Below are 26,986 nucleotides of genomic sequence, written 5' to 3'. Positions count from 1 at the left end.
AATTTTGAAAAAAAAGAAGACAAATCGTGCATTTTGAAGCAAATTAGAGAAAGCATAAAGGTTAATAAAGCAATTGTGAAAGTGCAGTTATTACATTAATAGATGGCATAACATAGGTAGCTGCTTATTCAGTATAACCACAGAGCTTCATACATTTCGTCCTATTACGCTCAGGTGCTGAATTCAGGCTATAAGACTTTCATGAAAATCTCACCTCTAAGAGTAGAAGAAGTTGCACAGCAGTTGGGAAACAGCCTTCATAAGGCATTAGGAAAATGAGAGGCAATTACTTGAAAGCACACTGAAAGCAATGCATCAAGTAGTAACTTAAAGCAATGCATCCAGCAAAACAGTGCATGCAGTCAACCATACAAAAGTAAACTAAAGCAAGTGTGAACCTGTGAACCTTCACTTTGAAAGCAGGGTGCTAGTCAACAGGCCAGTCACATACATTTAAACTGAAGAAGAGTACACTTCAGCATGCAGGCACCAACATAAATGCACCAAGCAAGTCAAACAGTTTAATGAAAGAAAAATGAAAGCAATTCATCCAGCAAACTAGACAGTGACTCAAAAAGTAAACTGAAGCAAGTGCACACTGAAAGGAATGCGCAGTCATAAGTCACACATTCACATAAAAGCATCTTACCAAGACACCCAATCAATTACATGGGAAAAACTTGAGCCAATGCACCCAGAAAACCAGACCAGCACACCAAAGCATCCCACCCCTGATTGGATGGCAGCTGTGCTCCTAGGGTCACCCCTCAGTTTTTTGGCAGGGTTGAGCACCCCCCAGCTTTATACCCTCTGCGTCTGAAGGGGAGACAGGCAAAAGGGGTCATAATGGGACATCTGGCACAGCCACTTTGTAATCGAGGTCACCCACCCAGCTCAAGACTGAGTTACAGGCTGATCTTAAATCTTTAAACAACCACAAGGGTCTCCAGCTAGTTGGTTCTTGAGCCAAAAGAGTCCTCAGCTCACTGGGAGTCTTTACATCGCACCTGAGATGACATGACAATGTCCCTTAATCCGGAGCAACTGTGGGGACTGGTCTGGGTCTGGATCTGACTTGGTACGAGCAGGATACAAAAAGTAACGGGTAGGTGGTAACCCACTTCAAGTGAAGGAGCTGTAAGGAACCTAAGCGCACTGGTGTTGATACCACTAACAGGGCAGCTCTGGCTTTCTCAGGGTGGTTTTCAGCTGTGTGATGAAACCAGCATGTGAAGCAGTTACCTCAAACAAACTAAAACCAATGCACTCATCAAGGCAAGGAGTTACATGAAATCAAATAGAAAACCACCATCAAGCCAGGTAGTCGTCACCTAAAGGCAAATTGAAGTGACTGCACACTATGGGAAGTGCACTTCACCAGCCAGCCTATTACACTAAAGGAAAATAAAAGCAATGCTCCCAGTAAACAAGACAACATAAATTGAAAATGTTTCCCCGCAGGACTAACAGTCACAAAAAGTAAAGAAACAGAACGAAGTCAGAGGCACTCCAGGAATCCAGGTAGTCACACAAAATCATAACTGATTGAGCAAACTGTGTACTGAAAACTATTGCAAATAAGACAATTATATCAGAACAAACTAGTCACAGGGAAACAAACGCATGCACCCATTAAGCCGTGCATCACAAGTCAGCAAACAGAATCGAATTAAACAAGCAATACTTGGTGTCACTCAAAAGCAAGTATAAAGTGCACTTCAGCAAGCAGGTCAGCCACATTAACAGGAAACTTTCGAGGATAAAGGTGGAGAAGCGTGGCTCAGTGGTTAGAGGCGGCAGACCCGGAAGCTGAGATCGACCGTGGACCAGGGTTCGATTCCCCGCCTCGGTGGGTCTCGGGCTCAATAATTCCACAGACTCGACAATTCTCGCTCTGGTGCCTACTCAACTCACGGGGTCACACTCTGCGACTCTGGGCAATAGCTTGCTTAATCTCCACTACGGCCCCTCGCGGCGGGATGCCTGGCTTTCACCTTGTGGACACCCTGCCGGGGTTTCTCACAGGGGAATACCAGGACGGGTTCCCTAAGCAAGCGCCGGGACGCTTACGGGCAGCTGTGCGCTTTACAAGTCCAACACATTTACATTTACATTACATTTACATTTACACCCCAAAAAGTAATAGAATCAGTTGCAAAAAAAACAAATGCACTCCAGCAACATAGGAAGTCGAATGATGAACACCACTGTACATAACAGCACTGTACATAACGCACACATTACACAGAGACTAGCAATCATAGGTGTGTAAAACAGTGTATAGGACATGTTATATAAGACAAACGACCACAAGGGGTGAATTCACATGTCATCCATATTGATAGGCAGTATAGTTAAAGAGTACTTGGTCTGGAGAAGCACAAACTCTGAATTTAAAATGTAACACAATGAATTGATGCTCTCTTTAATAACAAGAACTGATTTGTACCCAAGTGAACCCTTTTCCCAACATTGGAATAATGACAGTCTGGGGGAAAAATCCATACACACTAATCTATACCTTGAAGTCTGCACGCAGTTCTTTGATGATGACAGTTAATAGTTCACTGTAAACTTCAACTAACAAAAGGAAGTCTCTGACAAAAGCAGTAACCCACTGACCTGTTTACATTACATTCACTGTTATATGCATGGTACATGGTCTTCGCAGCAAGCATATTAACCCTCTGCTCTGCACTACCTTACCATGAATTAAAACTTCGACGAGTCAAAACGTCTATTAGACAAAACTCCGATCTCGCCTATGCATCCTTTGCAACGAAAATGTGAAGTGTGCAATGGATAAAAACCTGCATGTGTACTCGAGCTTAAACAGGTGCAGTGAGGGGGAACTCACGGTATTTCATGCTTTACATCTATTGGAGTCGCAGGCATGTTCTATTGGGGCAGAGCTTGGGAAGCCTTCATAAATCAAGCAATATAATATGCAGGCTCTTTTCTTTATATTAATTGAAAAATTCAAAACCGATTGCGCAAAAAGACCCCATTAATTCTATGACATCTTGTTTCCAAAGGCGTTTTTGCAAACGAAAGAATACTGAATATACAACTCTTGCAAATAGGTTGTTTCCTCAAAACGCAATGACCTTTTTATCTCTCATTTCACTAAGGGCAGCAATATAAACTTTAAACTTCTTAAATGGCACTTAATTCAAATGATTTTCCTGTTTACCCTTTTAAAAGTGACAGGTTGTTCAATAGAATGTATAATTGTTGGAAAATTAGAGATCACAAATGAGACACCACAGCTGCTTGCGCGTAGTTAATTTTTCAGAATTTACTAATCACTTGACATAAATACAGTGCACAAAATGCCGAGCGTGTTGAGAGGATGTTCTTTCCAGGCAAAACTAATTTATGCTAGCTCTAGCCTTTGTGTCAAGTAGTTACAACGTACTTCTTAAAAGTCACTTCTGTTTTCTTTTATGAATGGAATGCATCCTTTGCCTCAGATTACTTGTTAAGAGAACTAACACGGCTGAGCATGGCGCCCTTGACAAGCAGCGTGAGAGTGCTAACACGCATTGAAATCCACCAAGAAGCGCAGATGTAACCAACACCTAAAGTAACTTTTTTCATTTTGCAGGAAATAGGCCCTGCTATATTACAGCAGGGGTTCTACCGTAATGAAAAAGATTTGTCATTGTAATGTCACATAATAACATCTCCACATACTGAATTCCGGACTGGCACTGACTGGTATTGCCTAATCAAACGCGCGGGAAAATTCCTGCTGCTCGGAAGCCAAAGAGATCGATTACGAATGCGCAGCAGTTATTTTTCAAACCCAAATACCCAAATGTCAGACTCCTGTTTATTTACAATATCAACCCGCACGAGCAAGAACAGAAAAAAAACATTGTATTTTACAGAAGCACACGTATGTCGCCCATTACTCTGAAGTAGCTTGATGAAAAAATTGAATAATCGCTCTTTCGCGCAGGGCCTGCGCTCATTTACATCTGTGTCGAAATCACCAGTGCCATTGTACACAAGACAATCCCCTCAAAGGTTGGCAGTGCGAATGATTTACACCCGTGTACACAAGCCTTCAAGAGCCTCTGAGAGGGCGCCTCTGGGACTGATGCACTGCTGTACATTGCAAATCCTCCTTCTCACTTCCTCCTCTGCCCTTGAAACACTTTTAGATGAGACGCTGAGGAAACAGGCTGACTTCACGCACAAAATATCTGCATTTCACATCTGTGAATTTCTAGAGTGGCCGGGTTATTTATACATTTCTGATATTACGGTCGTTTAAAAAATGTTTCGGGTCCTGACTTTTTGTTGTTGTTTTATACTTAAATGAATAAGAGATACATCAAAATATTCCTTACCTCAGAGTCAGACCTGCCAGTGCCAACCTATAAACAAATATCACACTGTGTGATAATGGTGCTGGGCCCTGTGCCCAGAGCTACGAAAGAGGCCCTATCCTGGAATCTTCCCTAGTGTGTGCCACCCCCACGTGCGGCATCCAATGATGGATGCTGCGTGGTGGACCAGCCAGGATTGGCTAGGGGGGCACATTTGCTGCTCGCCCTGCCGCACTTTGAAAACCCGGGCTGTGGCAGGCGAACAAGTACCCCTGGGTCCCGCTGGGGAACTTACAGTGTGCATGCTTGAGATAGTTGCTAACTATCCCAAGCATGCGCACAGTGCACTGTAAGTTCCCCAGCGGGACTGCGCACTACGGTCTGCTGCAGCCTGAGTGTCACTCAAGCTGCAGGCCACCCCCCTCCCCCACCCCCCCCTCCCCTGCACAATTCCCGGCAGTGGGCTGAGGCTGTCAGGATGATTGTTGCAATGTTATAGATAGCCGGCGGCTGCGATGCGGGTCCATTGTGGCTGGTGGGGCTACGCCCCTACGCCCCAATGGAGGCACCGCGGCTGCTCCACAGTCTCAAATCAGCCTATCGCATGCGGTTGAACGGTTTAAGCCCCAGACAGGGCCTGTCAGCCACCTACCATGGATATTGAAAAGACAATAATGCCACTGGTCTCGGTCATGGGTCACTGCCCCATTGCTTTTCTTGTACATCCTCTGGCTCTGGGTATTTAGCCATTGTCCTCTGGTTATTTAACCACCATCCCCTGTGCAGTACGACAATTGTTTTACGCTGCACCACTGTCAAAGGTCACCAGCCGCCACTGCTTTCAACGATTACCAACCACCAAGACATACATGTGCTTCAGTATATACTTCCACTCAGGGATCTAAGTGGGAAAAAAAGCTGAGGGTGCTCTAAAGGGGGTGGGGAAAAAAACTCTTAAAGGGGTTGGCCTATCCAAGTAGGGGCGTGGTATAAATAAAGATATGTATGGATAACGCCATACACCCTCCCCAGAGGTGCAAGTAGAGCCAAATTTCGAAGGGGGGGGGGACTAAGAAAACATTACGGGTGCGGGGGGGCTAATTCTCCAAGCAATAGGCAGAGTGGGGCTGTAGGGGCTCTACAAAGGGTTGAAATAAAACTCACATCGCCTGTCCCACATGTGATGCGATGCCAGATACACTCATTCAATGCTATGGGTGAGTAGAAGTGCAGAGGAGCCTTGTATTTCCCCATTTCACATATGCATCACACACCATGCTTTTAAAACTGACCTGTGCAGTGGGGGCATGGGTTGCATTTATGCAGCTCTAGGCACAGTCGCACACTGCTCTGCTGCTTTTGCAGTGCTTCTAGCACATAGTGAATTAATTAAGATGGCCACACTGCCCTGTTGCAACCACCCCACGAGGCCTGTGTGGGGGTGGTTTTTACATGCACTAGTGGTAGCCCGTGCAGCGCTGCTGGCAGACTGGAGTAAAAGTGACTGTGGCCAGCAGCAAACTTTCATACCTTGCGCGACCAGAATATTTCCAGGTGCTGCAAATGGCTTTTAAAGCCCCGGTCAAGATTCCAGGTTTGCACCAGAAACCTGCATTCATGTGAGCGCTTGGAATGATGTTTTGTGTTTATCACTGACTGAAGACTTTCCTAGTTTCTAATGTACATCTCGGGCAGAAATATTTTATTTATTTCAGTGAGTGAATATTATTAAAAGCTAGAGCAAAATTTACTAAGGTTTGGCACAATGCAGCAAGACAAATTGCTGTGCTGTTATGCTCCAAATGAAGAGAGCAGGAACGAACAGGCAAAGAGCAGAAGGAGTAGGTGCTTCGACATTGCGGCTCTTCTGACAGATATGTGACTATGAAGGCCACCACCCCTCCTTCTGACTGAATCCTCTGCATCCCCTAAAGTCTAGCGTACATGACCTATTGCGCATGAGGATATCCCACGTAGGATACACAGTGTGCCAGTAACTGCAAGATGCTGCTTCTTAAGATGGCCTCGTTGTACTACGCCTTATTCTCAGTCGTTCTCTGTCAGCAGAAATGCCTATTCTGCATTTCAATTATATGTGTTTTTCCCGCAGGTGTGCTCCAGTGCGCTTCTCAAGTTGCACTGATGATAAAGTAGCCTTTGATCGAGTTATGATGCCTGGCACTCTGGAATGCGCAATTTATCATCAATATTGCAGCAGGTTCACCCTGCGACAGTTCGCAGCCATTTACATAAGTACGGTATTTAATAGGCGTTTGTTAATTGCAGCGGTGATGATGCATTCATGCAATTGAACAGCAAGAGCATCCGTAGACATTCTCGCCTGCTCCCCGATTACAGTAAATGATTCATGACTTTCTGTCCTAAACTGTGATACTTCCCCACAGTCCCGCATCATATGATAAAAATCTGCATGAAAGGATCTACAGCGTGCACAAAGGTCAGCGGCCTCAGGATCTAGCCTGGCAATTCCAGCTATAGCAAAATGACTTTGGTGCAAGAAAAAAAAAGAAAACGGACTACCTCTGCGAGGCCCGAAATTAGAGCCCTATAGAGAACCATTTTGAGGCCCCCTGAAAATAACTGCCGGTGCTCAGACCCGGACCACTTAAAGCCCTGCTTCCACTACCTATTTATTACCTGGATACTGTTGGAAAACTCATTGGATTAGGATCTTCGAAAACTCTGAGTTGCGACGATTCCCTAAGAGGCAAAGAAACCTAATTCTCTTCAATATGTATGCGGATGACACTCAACTTTAACTGAAAATCACCTGCCCAGACTTCATCTCACTGAACTCTACCCTTATGAATACTCAAAACTGGCTAACTGATAACTACCTCATGCTCAACACCTCCAAAATGGAATTCCTTCTGATTGCTCTGCCAAACCACACCCCCAAGATCTACCACTGACTGAAATACCTTACGGCCTTCAACTGCACTCCCCACATTATCGATTCTGCGAAATTCCTCGGAATGACACTAGAAAAGCACTTGAACATGCAGATTCATATTAGCAATGTAAGCAAGGGTGCTAAAAACAGATGAACATACTAAGCAACCTCAAACCATTCCTTCCACAGGAGGACTTCAAGGTGGCGGTACAAGCTATGTTACTACCTTGGCTAGCCAATGGTAGCTCCACTCTCTGTGGGCTTCCCAAATAGAACATGGCCCTTCTAAGATCCTCCATTAATGCCGCAGCTACACTGATCATGGGTACAAAAAGAAACAAGCTCATCTCCCCAGCCCTCAAACCGCTAAACTGGCTGCCATATTGAGCAAGAATACCGTTAAAAGATAGCTTGCATAACCCACAAAGCCATACATCTCAAGACTCGCTGCCCCAAAGATTTGGAACTCTCTTCCACCGGGAAGCGCAACAAATTTCTTCCACTGCTTCCTTCAAAAAGGAAGTAAAAGAATCCTAATGATTAAGTTCTTGCTTTAAATGGCCCTGGCCCCATTGCTTATTGACTTCCCCCTGATTGACTACTAGATTATTGTGCACCTTTGATTCGCAGCACTCGCCTGCTATGCTCATTTATGTATTTCATGTATATTCCAGTTATGGTTGCCCTTCCCACCTCCATACCCCACCTGTCCTAACTGTAAACTGTAAAGCGCTCTGATACCCACCTGGGTCACGTTTGTCCTATATAAAGCTTTCTAAATAAAATAAATAAATACATTCAAAAAACAACTTTATTTAAACCACTGATATTAACGAAGCCTTAAAACGAAATAATGTAGCTTCACACTAAAGTAGTCTTGGGTTTTCCATATGTCTGATTAATACAGATATATGTTAGGGTAAATCTTCACAATTAAACTAAAACAAGATTCTTGTACGCTGAAAAGCAATCACATCAAATGATGATAATATTGTTAGTTATGTTACGTTCTCTCTAAAAATGATAATTTGCACTCAGAATTCAATATTGCTCTAGAACTTGTGCGGAGCAGCAGCTTCATAATATTTTTATCGTGTAACAACCATGCATCAGTTCATATTGGTAAAATTTAATGTACAAAAAATAAATATGAAGCAAAGCTATGCACTTAAACTGCCTGTGTTTCTGAGTTTAGGACTAGTGGTTATTCACAGAATTCCCTGCGATTTAGGGATACCTGTAATCTAATGTGATTTAGAGGGTGTTTGCAAAATATTTTCTTTCTTGTACACTGACTTTCATTTGGAAGCAAAAAATGAATGAAAGCACTTTTAAAGTGCACACCTGCTTGAGAGTGTCCCGGCGCTGAGGCAGAAAAAGGGAGTAAGACCCCAAGTTATAGCCTGAACAGGTGGGTTTTTAGCTCCTAATGGAAAGTGATCTTGTCTAAGGATTATCGGAATTGGGATGAGAGCTCATTCCAGCACATAGCTGCCAATACAGAACAGGCGGAACTACTCAATTTCCTCCTTAATGCTGGAACTAGCAAGAGCCGAGCACTCTGCTAAGGCAAGGCCCTAGAGGGGCAGTATTCTTGCATCCAATCAGTCAAATATTTGGGTCCCGCCATATAGGAATCACAGTGAGCAATTGTTAAAGCGTTAACCCCTCCCATGCTCATGACGAGCTCAGCTCATCATGAACCACGGTTCCCATGTGCTGAGCCATGGAACGCTCACACGCGGGGCTAATTCCCCTGCTGTGCTGAGCGTTCCATTAAACGGGCGTGGTCGTGACGAGCTCAGCTAGTCATGAGCACACGAGAACCGTGGCTCATGATGAGCTGAGCTTGTCATGAGCACCGGGAGCTGTGCGCGCCCCCCTCCTCCCCCCAGCACAGCAAGGGAATGTGCCCCGCAGCCAAGGGATTAAAAGTGATCCTTTTCCTCACTGGCAACCAATTGAACAGATTGCGATATTGAGACACCAAAGCACGTTTAGACAATTTAAACAGAAGGCGGATTGCAGTGTTTTGCACTATTTGGAATTGATGTATTAGGTATTCTGAAACTCCCAGATGAAGAACATTAGAATAATCCAGCCTGGGTAGAATCAACGCCAGAACCACTGATTTCCATGCTTCCCTAGGAAGAAAATCTAAGAACTTGCTTAACATTGTTAGTATCCAGACGCAAGCTTTCACTAATGAGGAAATCTGAGGTTTAAAAGAGAGATGAACATCAAAGAGTACCCCCAGGCTCATCGCCACAACCATGGGGGGTGGGAGGCAGCAGACACCTGCTCGACCAAGCATCTCTCCAACCTGGAAGTGGATTGGAACCAAAAAGCAAGATTTACGTCTTGCCCGGGATACATTGAAGGCAGTTTACTGTAAGCCATGTCATCACGGCCTCCATGCATGCTGAGAACATTTCCTTGTTTGGGTTAGAGTCACCATCATAGGTAAGCAACATCTGGGTGTCATCTGCTTATGAAACTTTTCTGATGCCAAATGATTCAATTAAAAAAGCTAGAAGAGACATGCCAATATTAAAGAGGATAGGGCTCAGTTCTGAACCATGTGGTACACCACACTCTAATGTCTTCACCTCTGAATAAAAGTGCTTCATCCACAGCTATTTCTCTGTGATCGAAAAGGATTTGAAGCACCTTAAAGCCACCCCACCCACTCCAATTTATTCAAGGCGCTGAAGCAGAATTTAATGTGAGACAGTATCAAACGCTGCAAGAGATCTAACAAAATCAAGGCGACATTGACAAGAGTCAAAATTCATCTTAATAGGCTCTGTAATTGGCAACAGGGCAGTTTCTGTGCTATGCTGTGTTCTAAAGCCTGATTGTGATGGGTGCAGGAGATCGAAAGTGTCCAAAAACTCTGATAGGTGTGTGTTAACAATCTTTTCAAGAAGCTTAGAGTTGGTCGGTAGAAGCGAGGTCAGTTTAAAATTTGAAAGAGTTTCAGGATCCTCATTTTTTCTTTTTAAATGGAGAGAAGTTTAATACTATGCAGTGTCCTCACACCTTTCCTGTTGAAAACGGTACCACATTTGTGTGGGTGGACTTAACACCCGCAACAGGAAAGTCCCCAAAATGCAGTTCGCAGACATCAAGGTTTTGGAATTTGAATCTTTCAGGGAATGTGCTTAGCTGAGATGTTTGGGCCCCAAAGTCTGTCAGCATCCAGTAATCAGTTTATTAATATATCTGTATATTTTATTAGAAACTATATCCCTTCCAGTCTTGCAGGCTCTTCATATAACACTTAGTTTGAAACTGCCAGTAGATACATCCGATCTTGTAGCAGAAGCCAGTGATCCCTTCTCGTGGACTGGATTATCATGGGTAGATATTATTTCCTCTGGACATCACTCACACTCCACTGCTCAGGAAACTATCTGTAGGCCAAATGCTGTCTTGGGAGGCTAGCTAAAATATACTGTTACACGATCATAATGTCTTGAAAAGGGCTGGAAAAATAATATCATTTTGTAAGACCTCACTATTTAGGTGGCATAAACCCGAATTGATTCATTAGCTGAAACACTCTTTGAACCCAGCTGATCAGCTCCGGATAAGTGAAAATATGGATACACGAGAAAAGCAGTACTTTAGTCAAGTGCATATTAATCTGTTAAAAACTCAGAGCATTAGGCAAAATATCAGTGGTTCCAACTGACATATGGTGGCATACTGTAGTGATTGCATGTTTCTTTAATGAGCAATAGAATTATACTATGTAATAGAACTTTGTTGGAAAAGCATTCTGGGATTATAGAATGTCATCATTCAATTGACTGTAACCTGTACGATCTGCTGCATGCACTTTATATCTTCTGAACTACGTCTCGAATAAAAACTAAATTACTACTTCAAGAAGCTCGTCTTATTTATGAAGAGGTCACAACAGATTTGGCAACGAGATGGGCACAATTTGTAATCTCAATCTCCACAACGATTTCTTCTGCTTTGAAAATTCACCGTCTCACCTTCGTTTTGCTACTCAACTCTAATCGTGAGTAATTCAAAGGATTGTGGTTTTTTAAGTACCATTGAGGCGTTATTTTCCTAATTCGTTGTGGATAATTACAACGTTGTAGCTCCAACGTTTTCGTTATTGAACCTTTAAACTCAATTTAGAACCCTCGCGTATACTTCTACAGTTAACTATTTTGTAAGAAGAGAGGGGGAAGAACCACGGCGTACTTAGGTGAAAACCTCATCGTTTTTTGGGAAATATTTCCTGACTTTGCTGGTCCCAGCGTGCGTTTCGGTTTGTTAGCGCTGTGCATTTTTTAAAAAAGCATTTAACGCTTACCGGATCACGAGTGCCTCGTTCTCAGCCTCGCTCTTCACAGCTTTCATACACGCAGCAGCATCGCCTTGGACAATTGAATTCTGCTCGCGCATACATCTATTGCATCAACGCGCACCTACGTGTGTTTCTTCAACGTCGCAAGCGTCATCAAGCTCTCCATCGCCATCTTGTGGTTGCTAGGACAACGCAATCACGGAAACAAAGAGCGTTTTATCCGATCTACATTAGGGTATTTATAACTTTCTTTATCTGAAATTGCGAACGCTTTCAGCAGAAAACAAATTGAATAGCACATTTTACATGAAGTAAACATTTTTCTTATCGAACTATTTTCGAGCGCTTTTAACAAAAAGCATATTTTGTGGCGCATTTTACATGAGGTGTGACATTTTCAAGTGCATGCAGCGTGAGATCTATTCTAGAAGCTCATCCTTTATTTTCTTTTTGTCTTCTTGAGGACAATTATGGTTATTTTCAGCCTTTCAGCATATATTTCGTGACTTCATCTACACTTTCATTAATATTGATCTATTGACAATCTTCAACTCACTCAACGACAACTCTAACACCTATTTACAAAGATATTCATACACATTTATTTGTATTATTTTGTGCACGCTGATGCACACAGCTTATACTTCATAAGTCGACATTTCTCATAGTTATACCAGTTAGCCACTTATTTCAATTTTAAATTCTCCGATAAAAATGAAGCTGTAACGGATCCCTGGCAATACCTCCTATGTTGGAACGTCTCTGACGTGGTTCTTGAGGAAACTGTGTACTAGATCTCATCTCCATTTTGGAATAACGACAAGTAAAACACACACCATCTAACCTGACAGCATCATCACACATATCGCCATCCAACGTGATAGTAGTATCTCGATTAAGTCTACGTTTAATGACCATTTTGGAAATATCTTATATTACTAACCCAATTTATTTTACAGGTTTTACTTAAAAGAGTTACATGTTCCACTACTCGTGTTGTGGAAATATCAGGAAAGGCAGAAGCACAAATGAAAACAAGTCATTTTTACTTGCAGCAGAAATCTCGTGAAGCATCAGTTTAATATTAGGCCACTTTGTAAACTGTGTTTAAAAGAAAATCCGTTATGAAGATATAATTAATACCCCTTTTACATGAAGACATTGTTCAGTTAGTGGTTACTTTCATTTTCAACGAATACAAGAATTGTTTGGTATTTTTGGTTTTCCTTTATATGAAAACATTATTCGCGAAGTGGTTTATTCAAATTTATATGAAAATATTATTCACGAAGTGGTTTATTCAAATTTATATGAAAATATTATTCACGAAGTGGTTTATTCAAATTTATGTAAAAACATTATTCACGAAGTGATTTATTCAAATTTATATGAATACATCATTCACTAAGTAGTTTATTCAAATTTAAATTGTTGTTTCTCGAAGACATCGAAGTGGTGTTTCAAATAACTATCTAGTTAGTATATTAGACATCAGTCACAAAGGAGTCATTTCTGATAACTAACCAGTTTTCTTTCAGGTTTTTATTTTCTGTAAAACAATCAATTATGTCTCTGACAACAAATGAGATACATGGCATTAATATAGAGAGAAAAGCTCATGAATGTTTCAGTTGTAAAAGTACAGCCAAAACCCAGAAAACTTTAAATCCTCCTTTATCGTTAGTGAAGAAATGTGAATTTGCTCTATGTTACAATGATTTAACTTCTGACCGGATAGTTGGGCATACCGGGATCAAATCCTTACAGAACAAGTTAAGGGTTAACTGTCTTAGAAATACCTTTGCCTTTGTTGAAAGGACAGGATTGTCAAATCCTTGTTCTAAAGCTATATTATTGCAAAGTAACAAGACGTCAGGAGAAACGGTAAGAAAAGTGGTGGAAGAGAGAACGAAATATAAAAATCTTGGAAACGATATATTTGAGGAAGTGAAAACTGGTTTCCATGTTAAAAGAAGATTTGGGAGTAGTGGGAGAGAGGAATGTAGCAACTTAATTTGTGTTGGATGTGGTGATTATACCCACGCAGTTTCCTTTGAAAAATGTCCTGCTAGCTCTATCAAATGCTGGGAGTGCGGATTGAGTGGACACTTTTCGCGAATATGCAACAGAAAGAACAAGAACATATTAAACAAAAAAGAGGTGCATATTCGACATAAGAATGATTTTTCTGCATCAAAATGGGAGAAGGTGGATTTAGGTGCCCCTAATTTCTCATCATTTAATCCTAATTATAATATTTCTATTAATGGAATTATATTACAAATAACAGTAGATTCGGGTTCACAGTTCACCTTAGTGCCACTAAAGATGTGGAAAAGTCACTTTGTGGACAAAATAGGAGGGTGGTTAGAAACCAATGAGATTAATGCCGAAAATTTTACAGGAGGAAGCATTGACATTCTAGGGTTTAGAACCCTTGTATTTCGTTTTAAAGGAAAGCAAGCTATAGGAAAATTGTATGTTACAAGAAATGGTCCACCAATATTAGGGTGGAAGAACCTGAAATTATTGAACATCAACCGCTGAAAATCCTCAAAGGTTAAGGTCGAACCTTTGTGAACACCTTTCTCAAGTCTTTATCTTCAAATATTCTAGTTATGGACATGAATACATTCAGCTATCCATAACAACAGCAAAATCCATTTAAGAGAAATTTATTCCAATTCTCGTTATTTTGGTTGCTGGAAACAACTCACTTAATTATAATACTAAATAAGGAAAATTTATCCATATATTCAGCTAGAATAAACAAGATGTCTACAAGTATACAAAATTTCGTTTATAATGTACAATGTGTTCCTGGCTTATTAGTAGACATTCTTTGCCACTTACGGGAATTATCCAAAAACCCAAAGCATATTTAATGAGTTGATGAAGTATTCGAAAAAACTATACTTATCTAAACTTATATACAACCCAGTATGGTGAAGGTGTACAGGTACAAATACATATTTTTGTATGTTTCTTACATAGCCTTAAAAATGCACACTATTTTTTTACCTTTATGCCATGAAGCATTTGTGCAATAAGAATATCTTACAAAGCCTATTTACTACCCTTACTATTCAAGCTCTAGGTATTAATATAATAAAATGTCGTTTGTGACTGCTGTAAAGTCACCTGATCCCAAAAACATTAACATATAAGGGTTTTGGATGAAGAATGGACCCAAGACACTTGACTATGTAAAGAAGCAATTTTTTCCACAACTGTATGCTTCTAAAATTGTCCGACTCTTTCACGATGAATATTTACTGTCCTTTTTAGGTCTCGTGGCGTTTAACAGCGCGTAAGCGCTGTGTCTGCCAGAGATCTATTGTCGCTGGGTCTGCTTACCAGGAGACAGCACCTGGCCGCGCGCATTGCCTCTTGAAGGAGGCGATTTGAGCGGGCCACGCGCACAAGAACGCGCGCTGCATTACAGACACATTGAACTGTGAGCGTCGAAGAGTGTGAACGCGCGCTTACACACACAGTGAAGCCTGCTGCTTACTTTCACTTTCCCTCCCCCCTCCGCCGCCGGCTCCACTGCCCATCACCGCGCACAGGAGTGCTCCGTTCACACATCACAACGGATCCCACACCGAGGACCCTCCTTTGCTCACTGAAATTACTTTCCGCTTCACACTGTCAGCTCCTCCTAGCCCCACGCTCCCCCGGCCACAGCAGACTCACTTGCGCCACACGCTTCTTACCTTCCCGTGAGAGCCAGACCCCCGGCGCAGTCCTCGGTGTCGAGTTCCTGAGCTCCACGTCCGGCTTGCGGGAGCACGGGCTGCAATCCGCCTCCACCAGACAGGAAGAACAGCGGGGCATCTGTACGGTCCAGCCCCGGGGTGCCCTCGGGTTATCATTGTGCACAAACCAAGCTGTGGCGTGGGCTTCAGAAGCCGGAAGTCCCGCCCCACAACAAGTTTCACTTTCGCTGAGGCCCAGCCCCGGACCCAAGCCCTTGAAGAGACACTGTGACGCGCACTTCAAAGGTAGGCAAACTGACGCCGACACCAGCCTCTGCCCAGGCCATGGCAGGCCCATCCATATTTATTTTATTGTATTTTATTTATGCGTCTTTTTATATATTCACACAGTTCACGCTCCCTCGTATTTTTTATTTATTTATGCAATGTTATATAGCGCGGACTTTACCCGAAGGTGTCAGAGCGCTTCACAATAGGAACAGAACTGATATTCCTTGGAGAACATTACACAGATTACAAAAGCAGAAGTTAAGTTACATAAGGTAAAAGTGACAACTGTGAGCAAACGAAATACAAGAGGTAGCAATCGGTACATTCCAGGAGGAAAAAGTGACATGTGTGCAGGTGACAATTGTGAGCAAACGAAATACAAGAGGTAGCAATCGGTACATTCCAGGAGGAAAAAGTGACATGTGTGCAGGTGACAATTGTGAGCAAACGAAATACAAGAGGTAGCAATCAGTACATTCCAGGAGGAAAAAGTGACATGTGTGCAGGTTACAAAAGCGTACAAAGTACAGGTAGAAGTATAATACTGCAATACATGGCAGACACTCCAGCACAAGAACAAACGTTACATGAGGCAATGGTGGCACTTGTGCAAGTATCAAAGGCAAACAAAATGTAAGAGGTAGCAAACAGTGTGTTACAAGAGAAAAGTAACGTCAAGAGAAAGCCTCAAGTCTTCGCTGCCAGAGATTTAATGGGTTGAGAAATGTGTTTTTTCTCTGCTTTGACTCCAGTTAAACAAAGTACCAGCAGGAAATTCGCTAGCAGCAACGCCCGCCATAGCGGAGAGAATGACTTACTCCTTCTAATCATACAACCTGTTCTTTATATCAGGCTTTTACCACGGCGCGCTCAAAAGAACATTTCTGTAGCCGTTTGTTCTCGCCCATTTGAACTTGTGCTCATTTCATGGATGTTTTAGGATGAAAGGCTCTCCTAGATATTCAGCAGTGCAATGTGTAGGCAACAAGTGCTTAACCCACTGCGTTTTAATAGCACATTTATAAAGGGTTTCAATGCTCAGACCTCACAAACAAGAGACCTGAATAAAAAGGCATTCGAGTTGTATAAACACATTCATCTACGTGGTCAGACTTGCATAAACATAAAACTAGACTGTCTCAGCGTGAAAAACAGTCCCGCTCGCTTCACTTCCTGTGGCGCTCGTGGGCACTCTACAGCCATTCGTATGTCTTTAGGACGGGCGCCCTGCTGCAGAGTGTCTTTCCTGGCACAGGTCTGTCTCAGCAGCGGCATTCCACACTCACTGACTGGGCTGAGCAAAGGCAGTGTGTACACTGGGGGTCAAGGGTCACAGTTTCATCCTTCTGAGATTAGTGCTATGCAGACTAATCAGTTGGGAAATTGGAAAACCTGTTATTAAGCATTAGGAAACCGCTTACCTTAAAGTGTGCAGGATGTAAATGGTAAACACTGAAGCATTATTCACCGAGGAGCGCGTCATCAAAGATTATTGCCCTTCTCTCGATTTATGAGTCGAAAATGCACAGGAGGCCAGTGAAGGAAATGAAACTATTGACTGACTCAAAGGTCAGTAATACTGCTAGATTATGACAATTCAAAGTTTGCTAAAAATGTTATGCAACACATTGTCATACACAATGCCAATAACTCAAACTTTAATGCTGCGAGACCTATTGCATTGTAAATGCGTGGTTATTATCCTTCACAGCATCTTGTTTGGGTTGATTGTTCTCTTTAAGTGGTCCTAGTTACATCTTCACATGGATGAAAGTGAATCGAGGGACAGGAACAGCATGTTTTAAGCGATGCTTATGCACTAGTAACGAGGATGTCCTCATGCTGTTTGTGTCAAACACATTCACATGACTTGCAACTAGCTCGGTGTCAGATGGTGATATGGCATTGTGAAAAGTGTGTATGGTTTGTTTTGACATTAAGAACCATGCAGTGTGGTTGTCCTTTAAGAAGGAGTCACTTCACTGGATTAATCGGACAGGAATACATCTTAAACATTATCTGCTCTACTGCTGGTGTGGTGGTAGCTTTTCGTTAGTAGTGTACAGCAGAAGTTGCTATCAGTACTTCCCTGCTTCCACTTTCACTCATATGGAATCCACCCTAACCCATCATGTCTACAGTTTTTAGAGGCGACCCATGGGCATTAAATCTTTGTACAGTATATGAACACTATAGTTTTCTATTCTAAACCACATTTTAACATGTAAACAGGCCCATTTAGTAAAAGAAGTCTTATTGAATGCAAAAAAGCATTATTTGTCATTGAATCATGGTGAAATCATTTTCTTTCACATTGCCTGAATGATATGAATCCTTTTGTCCCACCAGTGTTGGCAGACTTCCGATTGACAAAGCACTGGAGCTAACACTCTACTTGAAACATGAATCCAAAATCATGCCTGTGTTTCAAGGTATGAATGAGCTGATTCCGATCTACAAGCTGATGGAGAAGAGGGAGATGGAAGATGTTGAAACTCGGCTGAAGGTACTGCCATGCCTCGATTTGGCTTTTATTGGTTTGAATACCAGCACGACAGAGTCGCACTCCTAAAAGCAGAACAGTACCTCCTTCAGAGGTGCTTGGGCAGATGTTTTCAAATGTTTTTCGAGTGTGAGGTGTTGTCTTTCTCTTCTCAATTGGAATCAAAAGTGAATTTCACTGGGGAGTGGACCATAAAAAACAGTTTCTTTGGCGGCCTCCTCAGGTAAGCGCGGTGGGGCGGGGCGCGGCGGGGGGAGGGGGTAGCCGACAGACGGCGAAATAGGTATTATTTATTTATTTATTTATTTATACCTATTCCGTCATCTGTCGACTTCCCCACCCACCGCGCTTATGTGTGCCAGCCGCCAAAATATGACATGGTATTTCCAGGGACAACAGAAACAACGCAATAAAGCCATGCTGTGGGTTGGTCAAGGGAATCTGCGGCATGCATGAAACAAGAGTCACTCCCATGCTCTTTGAATGTAGCTTGCAGGGATGGTCAGCAATCGGAGGTGGATGGCATGAGCATGGGTCTTGTTGGCGCCATTAAGCCTCAAAGGAAGGCTTGAGCAGTTGGGTTGGTTCTGAACTTGTCTAGTAGTCAGATGTTGAACTTAGATAAAAGATATAGCCGATACATAATTAGAAAAGTGTGGCTATTGAATACCTCAGTGCTAAAGTAGGCTGTTTTTGTGGGATAGTGAGATCTGCAAATTAAAGCCACCCGGTTCATGCGTTTTACTGTTTCATTTTAGGTGAAGAAATGAAGGTATTCATGCGTAAGTACAGATAGGTTGATTCACTAAGCTGCTTTGCGTTTGCAAACTGACTTGCTCCTAAGAAAGTAATACCTAATCAGTGCAGGGGACTCTAGACTTGCAGATGAGGTATCTAGTACCGAACATAGTATTTCAGAGCTGTGGGCATACTGATCACCTCCTCTGCATCCTGGTCTAGTGCTCCCCTTGAACTGTGCTCTCTGGCCTCTGAGATTCCCTGTTTGAACCCAATGATCCATGACTTGGCTGTACTATCTATCATGCGTTGTCCTCTCATTCGTTACGGCAGCATCCATTAGCCACCTATTCACATTCACCATCCGTCCATGAATACACTCTTGACCATCCATCTTGTATTCATCATCCATTCAGTATTTATTCATTTATTATAACTGTCCATTCACAATCTATTCACTATAAACTCTGACCCCTCCAGAGTGTGGGACAAAATTCAGATGTGTACCCAGGACTGGATATAAACCACTCAGACTAAATTCTAAAACTGAGAAAGCACTGCAGATGGAGACTCCAGTACCAGGTACAATATACCAGAGGTGCCCCTTCATTAGGACATTGGGACATGAAATGCTAAAAATAGATTGTAAAGTGGAACACAATACTCCATTATCTTCATTGAGAACCAGACATAAAAGAAGAGCAGGCTTCAATGTAAATTAGTAATGTAATGTAAATTAGATTTTTAAAACATTGCCTAAAAGGTGACCTGATGCTAAGAGAACTTGATAGTTACTATGATTCTGCATTTATCTAGGGTGAATAAAGCCATGTTTTCAAACCTTTCCTGAAAGACGAACATTGGTTGTATAATTATAAATGGACTGGCAGTTGGTTCCAGAGTGTTGCCAGCCTGACTGAGAATGCGCCGCTACCAGTTCGAGAGGGCAGACCTGGGCGTTATCAAGAAATTGGCAGAAGCTGATCTGAGCTTGAGGGGAAAACGGATGTGAATATTCCTATTGCAAATACATCAGGCAGAATTGTTGAAAGGCTCAATCACAAACAAGCTTGAAGAGCTGATGTGGCTGACAAATTGTGTGGCCATTGAAGGGCAAGCCTTGCTTCTGCATTCTGGATATGCTGGTATAAAGGAAAAAAGCACAATCCTGCATCCTGGAATAGGGAGTTAAAGTTGACTCTAAATAAAGGCCTGTACAACATCTGGGCATTTTTTGGGTCTCAAAGCAAATAGGAGTTTTTATGCAAAATCCTCACTTGGTTCAACAAAACAATGATAGATGGTTTGCTTGACTGTTTAAAGAAAGTTCATCATCAATCGGTAAATTCTAGCCTGCCACTGGAGAAGAACTGCTAAGTTGTTGTGGCCAAAAACTAGTCAGAAACATAATTAAAGCCAATGGACCAGGTGCAAAAGCACCTCTATCATGTCTGTGTTGAATATCAGTGAATTCACCGCCAACCAGTTGACAACTGATGTCATAAAGTCATCAAAGGTGGTTAGTGTTTGAAGAACAGAATCCTCCATTGTTATTAAAATGTGTGCATCATCTGCATGGCTCATGAATCTGAACCCAAAGCATTTGACACAGTATCCTCCGGAACACCACAAAATATGATACAGTGGTTGAGAGATGGTCTTTAAATGTAGCTTTTATATTTCATGCGAGCTGCGAAATCTGAAATATTCACAAATATATATGCTGTGTGTCCTATACACCTTGTGTGAGGTTCAGCAAAATGGTGAGGAAAGCAGAGACCTTACAAGTAGATAGCAAAGAAAATAGTCCCTGGAGGGGCAAACTGCTCCAGATCAGAAGATAATCACCAGATGTGAAAGTCCACTTATGCATGGGTGTGTCAAAAAAGATTTTAAGGTTAAGGTTGGCGTTACTTGAATAAACATAAACAAGAGTCAAATGCCTGGTGTATATGAAGAATAGAAGCTGTGTTGTTAGAAGCTCTTATGGGAGGATTTCCTGGTTGAAGTTAAAGTAATACATATCTCTCCAGTTTCCATACTCTCCCGCATCCACACCATCTCTCATTTTCTCCATGTATCCCTCGTATGGACATGACAAAGAAATAAGAAGTTAAGAATATGGATCACAGTAGATATAGATAATAAAAGGTGAGAAGAATAAGTGTGACCTTAAGATATATGAACAGATTGAATATTTGATTTGATCTATTATGTCTTGTTAAACAAAAGAATAGGCAGATAAGAAATATAGTTGAAATGCTTTGTATCTTCCCTTTCTCCACCAAACCACATGTCTTTCAGTGTTTCCAAATATCTGGGTATTCTTTTGAAAGCATGAGGCATTTAGTCTCACCATTTTCTCTGGTTACCCAAATTACCTCAGTGCTTAAATGTCCAGATAATAGTAGCCCATCTGTTCCAGGACAGCATGCCATAAGAAACTGCGTACTGTCTGGGAATCTGTTGAGGATAGACCACTGTGTTGAAAGAAGCAGAGAAGAACGACTGCCAGCATTTGCACCCTGTTGGTGGCTATCTTGAGGTCCTGCATCTTATCAACCACTACCATTGTTGCAATGTGCATTTAAACACATAAAGGCTTCTAATCTACAATTAGAACAACACTCGTTTGGAGAGCTTCCTGTTAATGGCACTGTGAGAGCAAGCAAATGGAAAAAGAGAAAGGAAGCAGTTGAAATTTTTCCCCAGGACCACAATAAACAATTATCAGGTGGTGTAAGAACAGGGAAGGTCCAGACAAGTCCATACAGTGTGAACGTTTGTACCGGAGGCCCAGGGCAAGACTGGAAGTACCATTTATCATTTGGAGTGCAAGATGGCTCAGTAAAATTGAAGGGATGCTGTAGGAAGCTGGTTTCCATGTAGCATAACAAAATGAAGTACCTATGCTGAAAGTGCAGACCTTATTGGTTTAGAGGGCTTAAATTAATAATCCCAAGTGCTCTATCTGTGGTAGTGTGGGCAATCAGTGGAGACTTATCCGGGGGTAGTGTCAAGCACTTGTACACAAAGAGTCAATAGAAGAGACACACACTCAAGAAGAATCTCGAGACCAATTAATAAAAATAACATAGCTTTTAAAATAATTTTAGACACCTAGATCATTAGAATTAGGTTCGTACTTTAGACGTTTTAGATTTTTACAGGTAAAACAGTAGAAAATCACAGCTGTAGGATTTGAGGCATGATCCGCGAACGCGGTAATGTTATTTTATGGGAGAAACATTCACTGCATACGTACTCGTACAAACTATTCTTTGGGTTACTCTCCTGGTCTTAAGGTGCATAGGGGCCAAGGTCCAAGGAACCACCAGCAGTTCAGATTTACCTGCTCTCGTGTGTCTGTGTTCAGAGGTGCTGGTCACAATGGTAGCCTAGAACGCTACCCTTTAAAGTCAATTGGAAAACTTTTAACAAGAAAAAGTCTGGAAGCGGGGACTTTGGGTCAAATCCGGCAGAACCCAAAGGGGGACTTAGCTCTTGAGGGTTTCTGAAGCAAAGGACACCGTTGGTTGGCTCGGACTTGGGCTTTGGGGGATGGAAGTGAAGGTGTTTTGTGCGGCGGGTCGCATGCTTTGGAGGCTCTCACTTCTTGGGGCCGACATGGTGATGGGGGCAAACAGGACATTTAATAAAAGCCAATGAAGAAAAAATAACACCGATTTAAAAATAATTTTAAACACCTAGATCATTAGAATTAGGTTAGTGCTTGAGATATTTTAGATTTTTACAGGTAAAACAGTGGAAAATCACAGCTGTCAGATTTGAGGTATGAACCTCTGTGGAAATCGAAAAAAATTGGCGTTAGCATGAGCTGAAGCCATCTTGTTAGTGGCATCCATTTGTCAGCTATGTAATTCTTCCGTCTTCACTGTTGCTTGCCTTTCTATTCTGCTTGTGGCATCAGCTTTAGTTAACTCCTCCTGTACTGAGCCAAAGCAATGTATGAGAAAAGGCCTGTAGCTGCTGGAATGCACCTGGCTAAAGATGTAACTGTGTCTCTGTGCAGAGGTGCTGGTCACAATGGTAGCCTCGAATGCTACCCTTTAAAGTCAATTGGAAAACTTTTTACAAGAAAAGTCTGGAATCGGGGATTTGGGGTCAAGTCCCGCAGAACCAAAAGGGGGACTCAGCTCTTGAGGGTTTCTGGAGCAAAGAGCACCGTTGGTTGGATGCGAAGGTGTTTTGTGCGACGGGTCGCTTGCTTTGGAGGTTCTCACTTCTTGATGTCGACATGGTGATGGGGGCAAACAGGACAGCAGGTGCTGCCCTCTGTAATGCTGATGCCCCTTGTTGGTAAGTCAGTCTTGGCAGGGTTGGTGTCCGGACTACACACTTAACAAGCCTTGGCTTCTCATGGGGCTCCTGTATCCAGGGTATTGGTGCGGGGGTATCATGGGCGGTCAAGCGGCACAAAACATGCTGGGGAGATGGTTCACACCTCCGGGAGCCACAAAGTCCTTCTCCTGGGGTTCTGACTCCTCGGTGGACCCGGTGGTCAGCAGAACGGTGTACCTGGCAGACGCGTTGGTGCCTGCAGACTACAGGGAAATGGCTCCTCTACTTCAAGGGAGATGGTGACTGTTTGGCGAAGTGTTGGCAGACCTCCATGGCTTTAGTAGGATGCACAGGTGCTGGATGAGTTGGGTCTTTGCAATTGTCGGGACAGTGGCAGACAGGCAGTGTTTGGTGCCATTTCCGTAGCTGGTTCACAGTGGTTGCAATTTCAGCTCTTAGTCCTTCTTGTGTTCCCAGTAGACAAATCCGAGTTCCTGGTGTCAGGGGGCCACCTACATTCTGAATTATGGGGTGTTACGGGGAATGTAAGGTAGTAGCCAATGGGCTACATACCCCTGGGGTGCCTACACCCCTTACATGGCCACTTCCTGTGCAGAGTGGCATTAACCTGACCCAGAATTCCTAGTTCCACTAAAACTAGATGATGGAAACCTTCCTTCGTTATTCACTTCAGGTAAAACATCCTAGGAGTGTGACTAGCCTGAGGGTGAACACTCCTTCTCAATAGTGAATTTTCCCACCTGTCCTGGTGCCAAATTGGCATCAAGGCAGGGGGTGGCATCACCCAGGACTGTGGGAAAGGAAACTGGGGTCGAATATCAGGCTGTAGAGGTTTTGAAGTCTCTGGCCTTGATATGATAAAACACTAGCCAACTTGCTGGAGGAGGTATGAACACCATTCTCCAGAGCAGGCATTGTCTCTGACCTCAGAGAGCATGGGCTGTTACCTACAGGGGGTCAGAAACGTGTCTGTGATGGCAGGCTGGGCGATACAAGTCAGCCAGCTCACTAAGAGACTGGTATAATTAAGGGTGCCCTTCTAAGGTGATCTCTAGTTGCATGTCAGGACAAATCCGATACTTGCACCAAACACAATTATTTTCAGTGAAGCCATCATGTAGCTGGGTCTCTCGTAGTGACAAGTACAAATACTTAAGATGGCTTCCTGAACGCTTGCAATGGTGTGACAATGGGACCAGACATCACTGTTATATATCTTTTCATGCAGATACATCCTCACATATAATATAATGCAGCCTGCCTTGGGCTCTAAGGCCTGCTGTAGGGGTGATTTACATATAGTATATGAAGTGTGTATGGGCGGCATGGCACACAGTGATTGTGCCATGTTGTGTTTTCAAAAAGGTTTGCTCCATTTCACACATCCTGCAATGGCAGTCTACATATATTTTTTGTGTGGGACCCTTTGGATATCATAATACATGCTGCAGCCCATAGACACCACTTTTCGTACCCATGCAGTGAGTAACATAGGTACCATTCACCAGGGATGTACAAGGGTGCCAAAATCCTTGCCTATTGAATTGGTTAGCAGGCTTCAGTGAACTGTTGGAGTAACAAAAAACAGTATCTAGTAGTGGGGGAAAAAGTGGGGGGACATCTGCAAAGAAATCCAACGTCCTACAGATGTTACTTTGGAAGGAACGAGTACCTTCATCGGGTACAGGAATAAGGAGCCTACTTGCAAGAATGGAAGGCAAGATTACAACGTTAACTCTGAATATGAGAAATTGAACACCCTGAGTTCGAAACATACATTCCTTCCTTCTAGAATAAAATATTTGAAGCACTGCTCTAGATGGCACCAAGTTGGAGTTATGAGGATATTGATCATGGTGGAGGTCGAGAATCAATAATTGTTTGTTGTGCAGTAGATCCTAAAAGTCCTAGAGGTTCATCTCTGTGTGGAAAGATGCTAACTCTCATTTAGGGGGTTACTAGGTTCCACATTTCATAGCAAGAGGAGTGGGGCTTGAACTGCTTCGTCCTTCCAAATGAAAGTGAATTGTTAGGAACCTGAGTACTTCTTCTGGGTCTCTGGAAGGGCTAAGGCATTTCTGCCTTAGCCGTGTGGTGAAAAAGAAGATGGATTGAGGGTAGGACATATGAACAGATTATGACCTCAGATATGCTGTTTCTAGAGGTTTTGTTTTTATAAGAATTCAAATCTTTAGTAAGATAGGCAACTACTAAACATTTAAAGGGAAAGGGGCATTATAGAAAAGAACAGTAGTCAAAACTATCTCAAATACTCAGTTGGGGTTAATAATGTAAAAAAAAAACAAGAGCAGAGTTTCTGGATCCAGTCTGGAGCCTGGGAATATTCTAATGGTGAGGAATCTGTGGTTACATAAAGTATCCATCAGAAGAGCATTACCAAAGGTGAGTAATGTGTTCTTTATGGATGCCCTAATTTGATAGGACCCTCTCTCTACTAAGCTAGATCAAATTGCCATCCAATAAACATATGTAAATAGTAATCATGAATTCTATTGGCCTTCCAGCAATGGCTGTCACTTTTTAGACATAGCTTATTGAGTTTGTGTTGAAACTCAGAGTAATTTTGTGTTGCAGTACAGGGAGCTGCAGATTCTTTTTGTGTTGTCAATATATTTAGCCATGTGTGAAGGTCCATATTTAGATTTAACTGTTGTCCAGCTTTTGTATATCTGTGCAAGAGGTTTTTTGTGATTAGAATTTTACAAAACGTACTCAGACACACTTGTCCCAAAATTAGAAGTACTATATAAGACGGCCCTAGAAATCGGTCATTTACCACAATCCACTTTGCAAGGTCCGGTCGCCTCCCTCCCCAAACCGGGACGAGATGGCACTGCCTTATCCAGCTACTGGCCCTTAGCGCTTCTAGCGTCTGAAAATAAAATCCTTAGTAAGGCCTTGGCCAACCGCCTCCTGCCCGCGCTAAATACCCTAATACATTGGGATCAATGTGGATTTCTCCCGGCCCGTAGTACTTCCCTAAACACCAGACGGCTACACCACGTCATGGCGGCTACTCCTCTAGAATACACCAATGCGGTCTGCCTGCAAATACGCAACTCATCCAGCACATGTGCATCCTCCTAAAGCCATGGAGGTCTGCCAACACTTCGCCAAACAGTCACCATCTCCCTTGAAGTGGAGGAGCCATTTCCCTGCAGTCTGCAGGCACCAACGTGCCTGCCAGGTACACCTTTCCGCTGACCACCGGGTCCACCGAGGAGGCAGAACCCCAGGAGAAGAACTTTGTGGCTCCCGGAGGTGTGAACCATCTCCCCAGCATGTTTCGTGCCGCTTGACCCTCCAGGATCCCCCTGCACCAATACCCTGGATACAGGAGCTCCATGAGAAGCCGAGGCTTGTTAAGTGTGTAGTCCGGACACCCACCCTGCCAAGACTGACTTACCAACAAGGGACATCAGCATCACAGAGGGCAGCACCAAGAGTGGCCCTGCTGTCCTGTTTGCCCCCATCACCATGTCGACATCAAGAAGTGAGAACCTCCAAAGCAAGCGACCCGCCGCACAAAACACCTTCCCACCCAACTAACGGTGCTCTTTGCTCCAGAAACCCTCAAGAGCTGAGTCCCCCTTTTGGTTCTCCCCGACTTGACCCCAAGTCCCCGATTCCAGACTTTTTCTTGTAAAAAGTTTTCCAATTGACTTTAAAGGGTAGCATTCGAGGGTACCATCGTGACCAGCACCTCTGCACAGAGACACAGTTGCAGGGACCCCCGTTGCTAACAACCGCACTCCAATGTTGGAAGAAGGCCCTACAATATACCTCGGGGACAGCCCCTTATGCGAGGAAAATCCCGTTATTAGGCATACC

The 26,986-nt window shown here is 42.9% G+C and overlaps 1 protein-coding gene across 2 annotated transcripts in view; it reads left to right on the top strand.

The window, feature by feature from the left end:
- The window catches only part of ERAP1 (endoplasmic reticulum aminopeptidase 1), a 530,688-nt gene that overhangs the window by 399,323 nt on the left and 104,379 nt on the right, over window positions 1-26,986 (top strand). For both annotated transcript variants that reach the window (XM_078675432.1, XM_078675433.1), the window contains exon 14: window positions 17,920-18,076. In XM_078675432.1, the coding sequence (XP_078531558.1) occupies window positions 17,920-18,076 (157 nt within the window). The remainder of the gene's footprint in view (window positions 1-17,919; window positions 18,077-26,986) is intronic.

This window comes from Lissotriton helveticus, chromosome 2_1 (genome assembly GCF_964261635.1).
Source record: "Lissotriton helveticus chromosome 2_1, aLisHel1.1, whole genome shotgun sequence".
NCBI classification, from domain to species: Eukaryota; Metazoa; Chordata; class Amphibia; order Caudata; family Salamandridae; genus Lissotriton; species Lissotriton helveticus.
The sequence above is the reverse complement of the archived record's forward strand: the minus strand, read 5'-3'. Positions and strand labels throughout refer to the sequence as shown.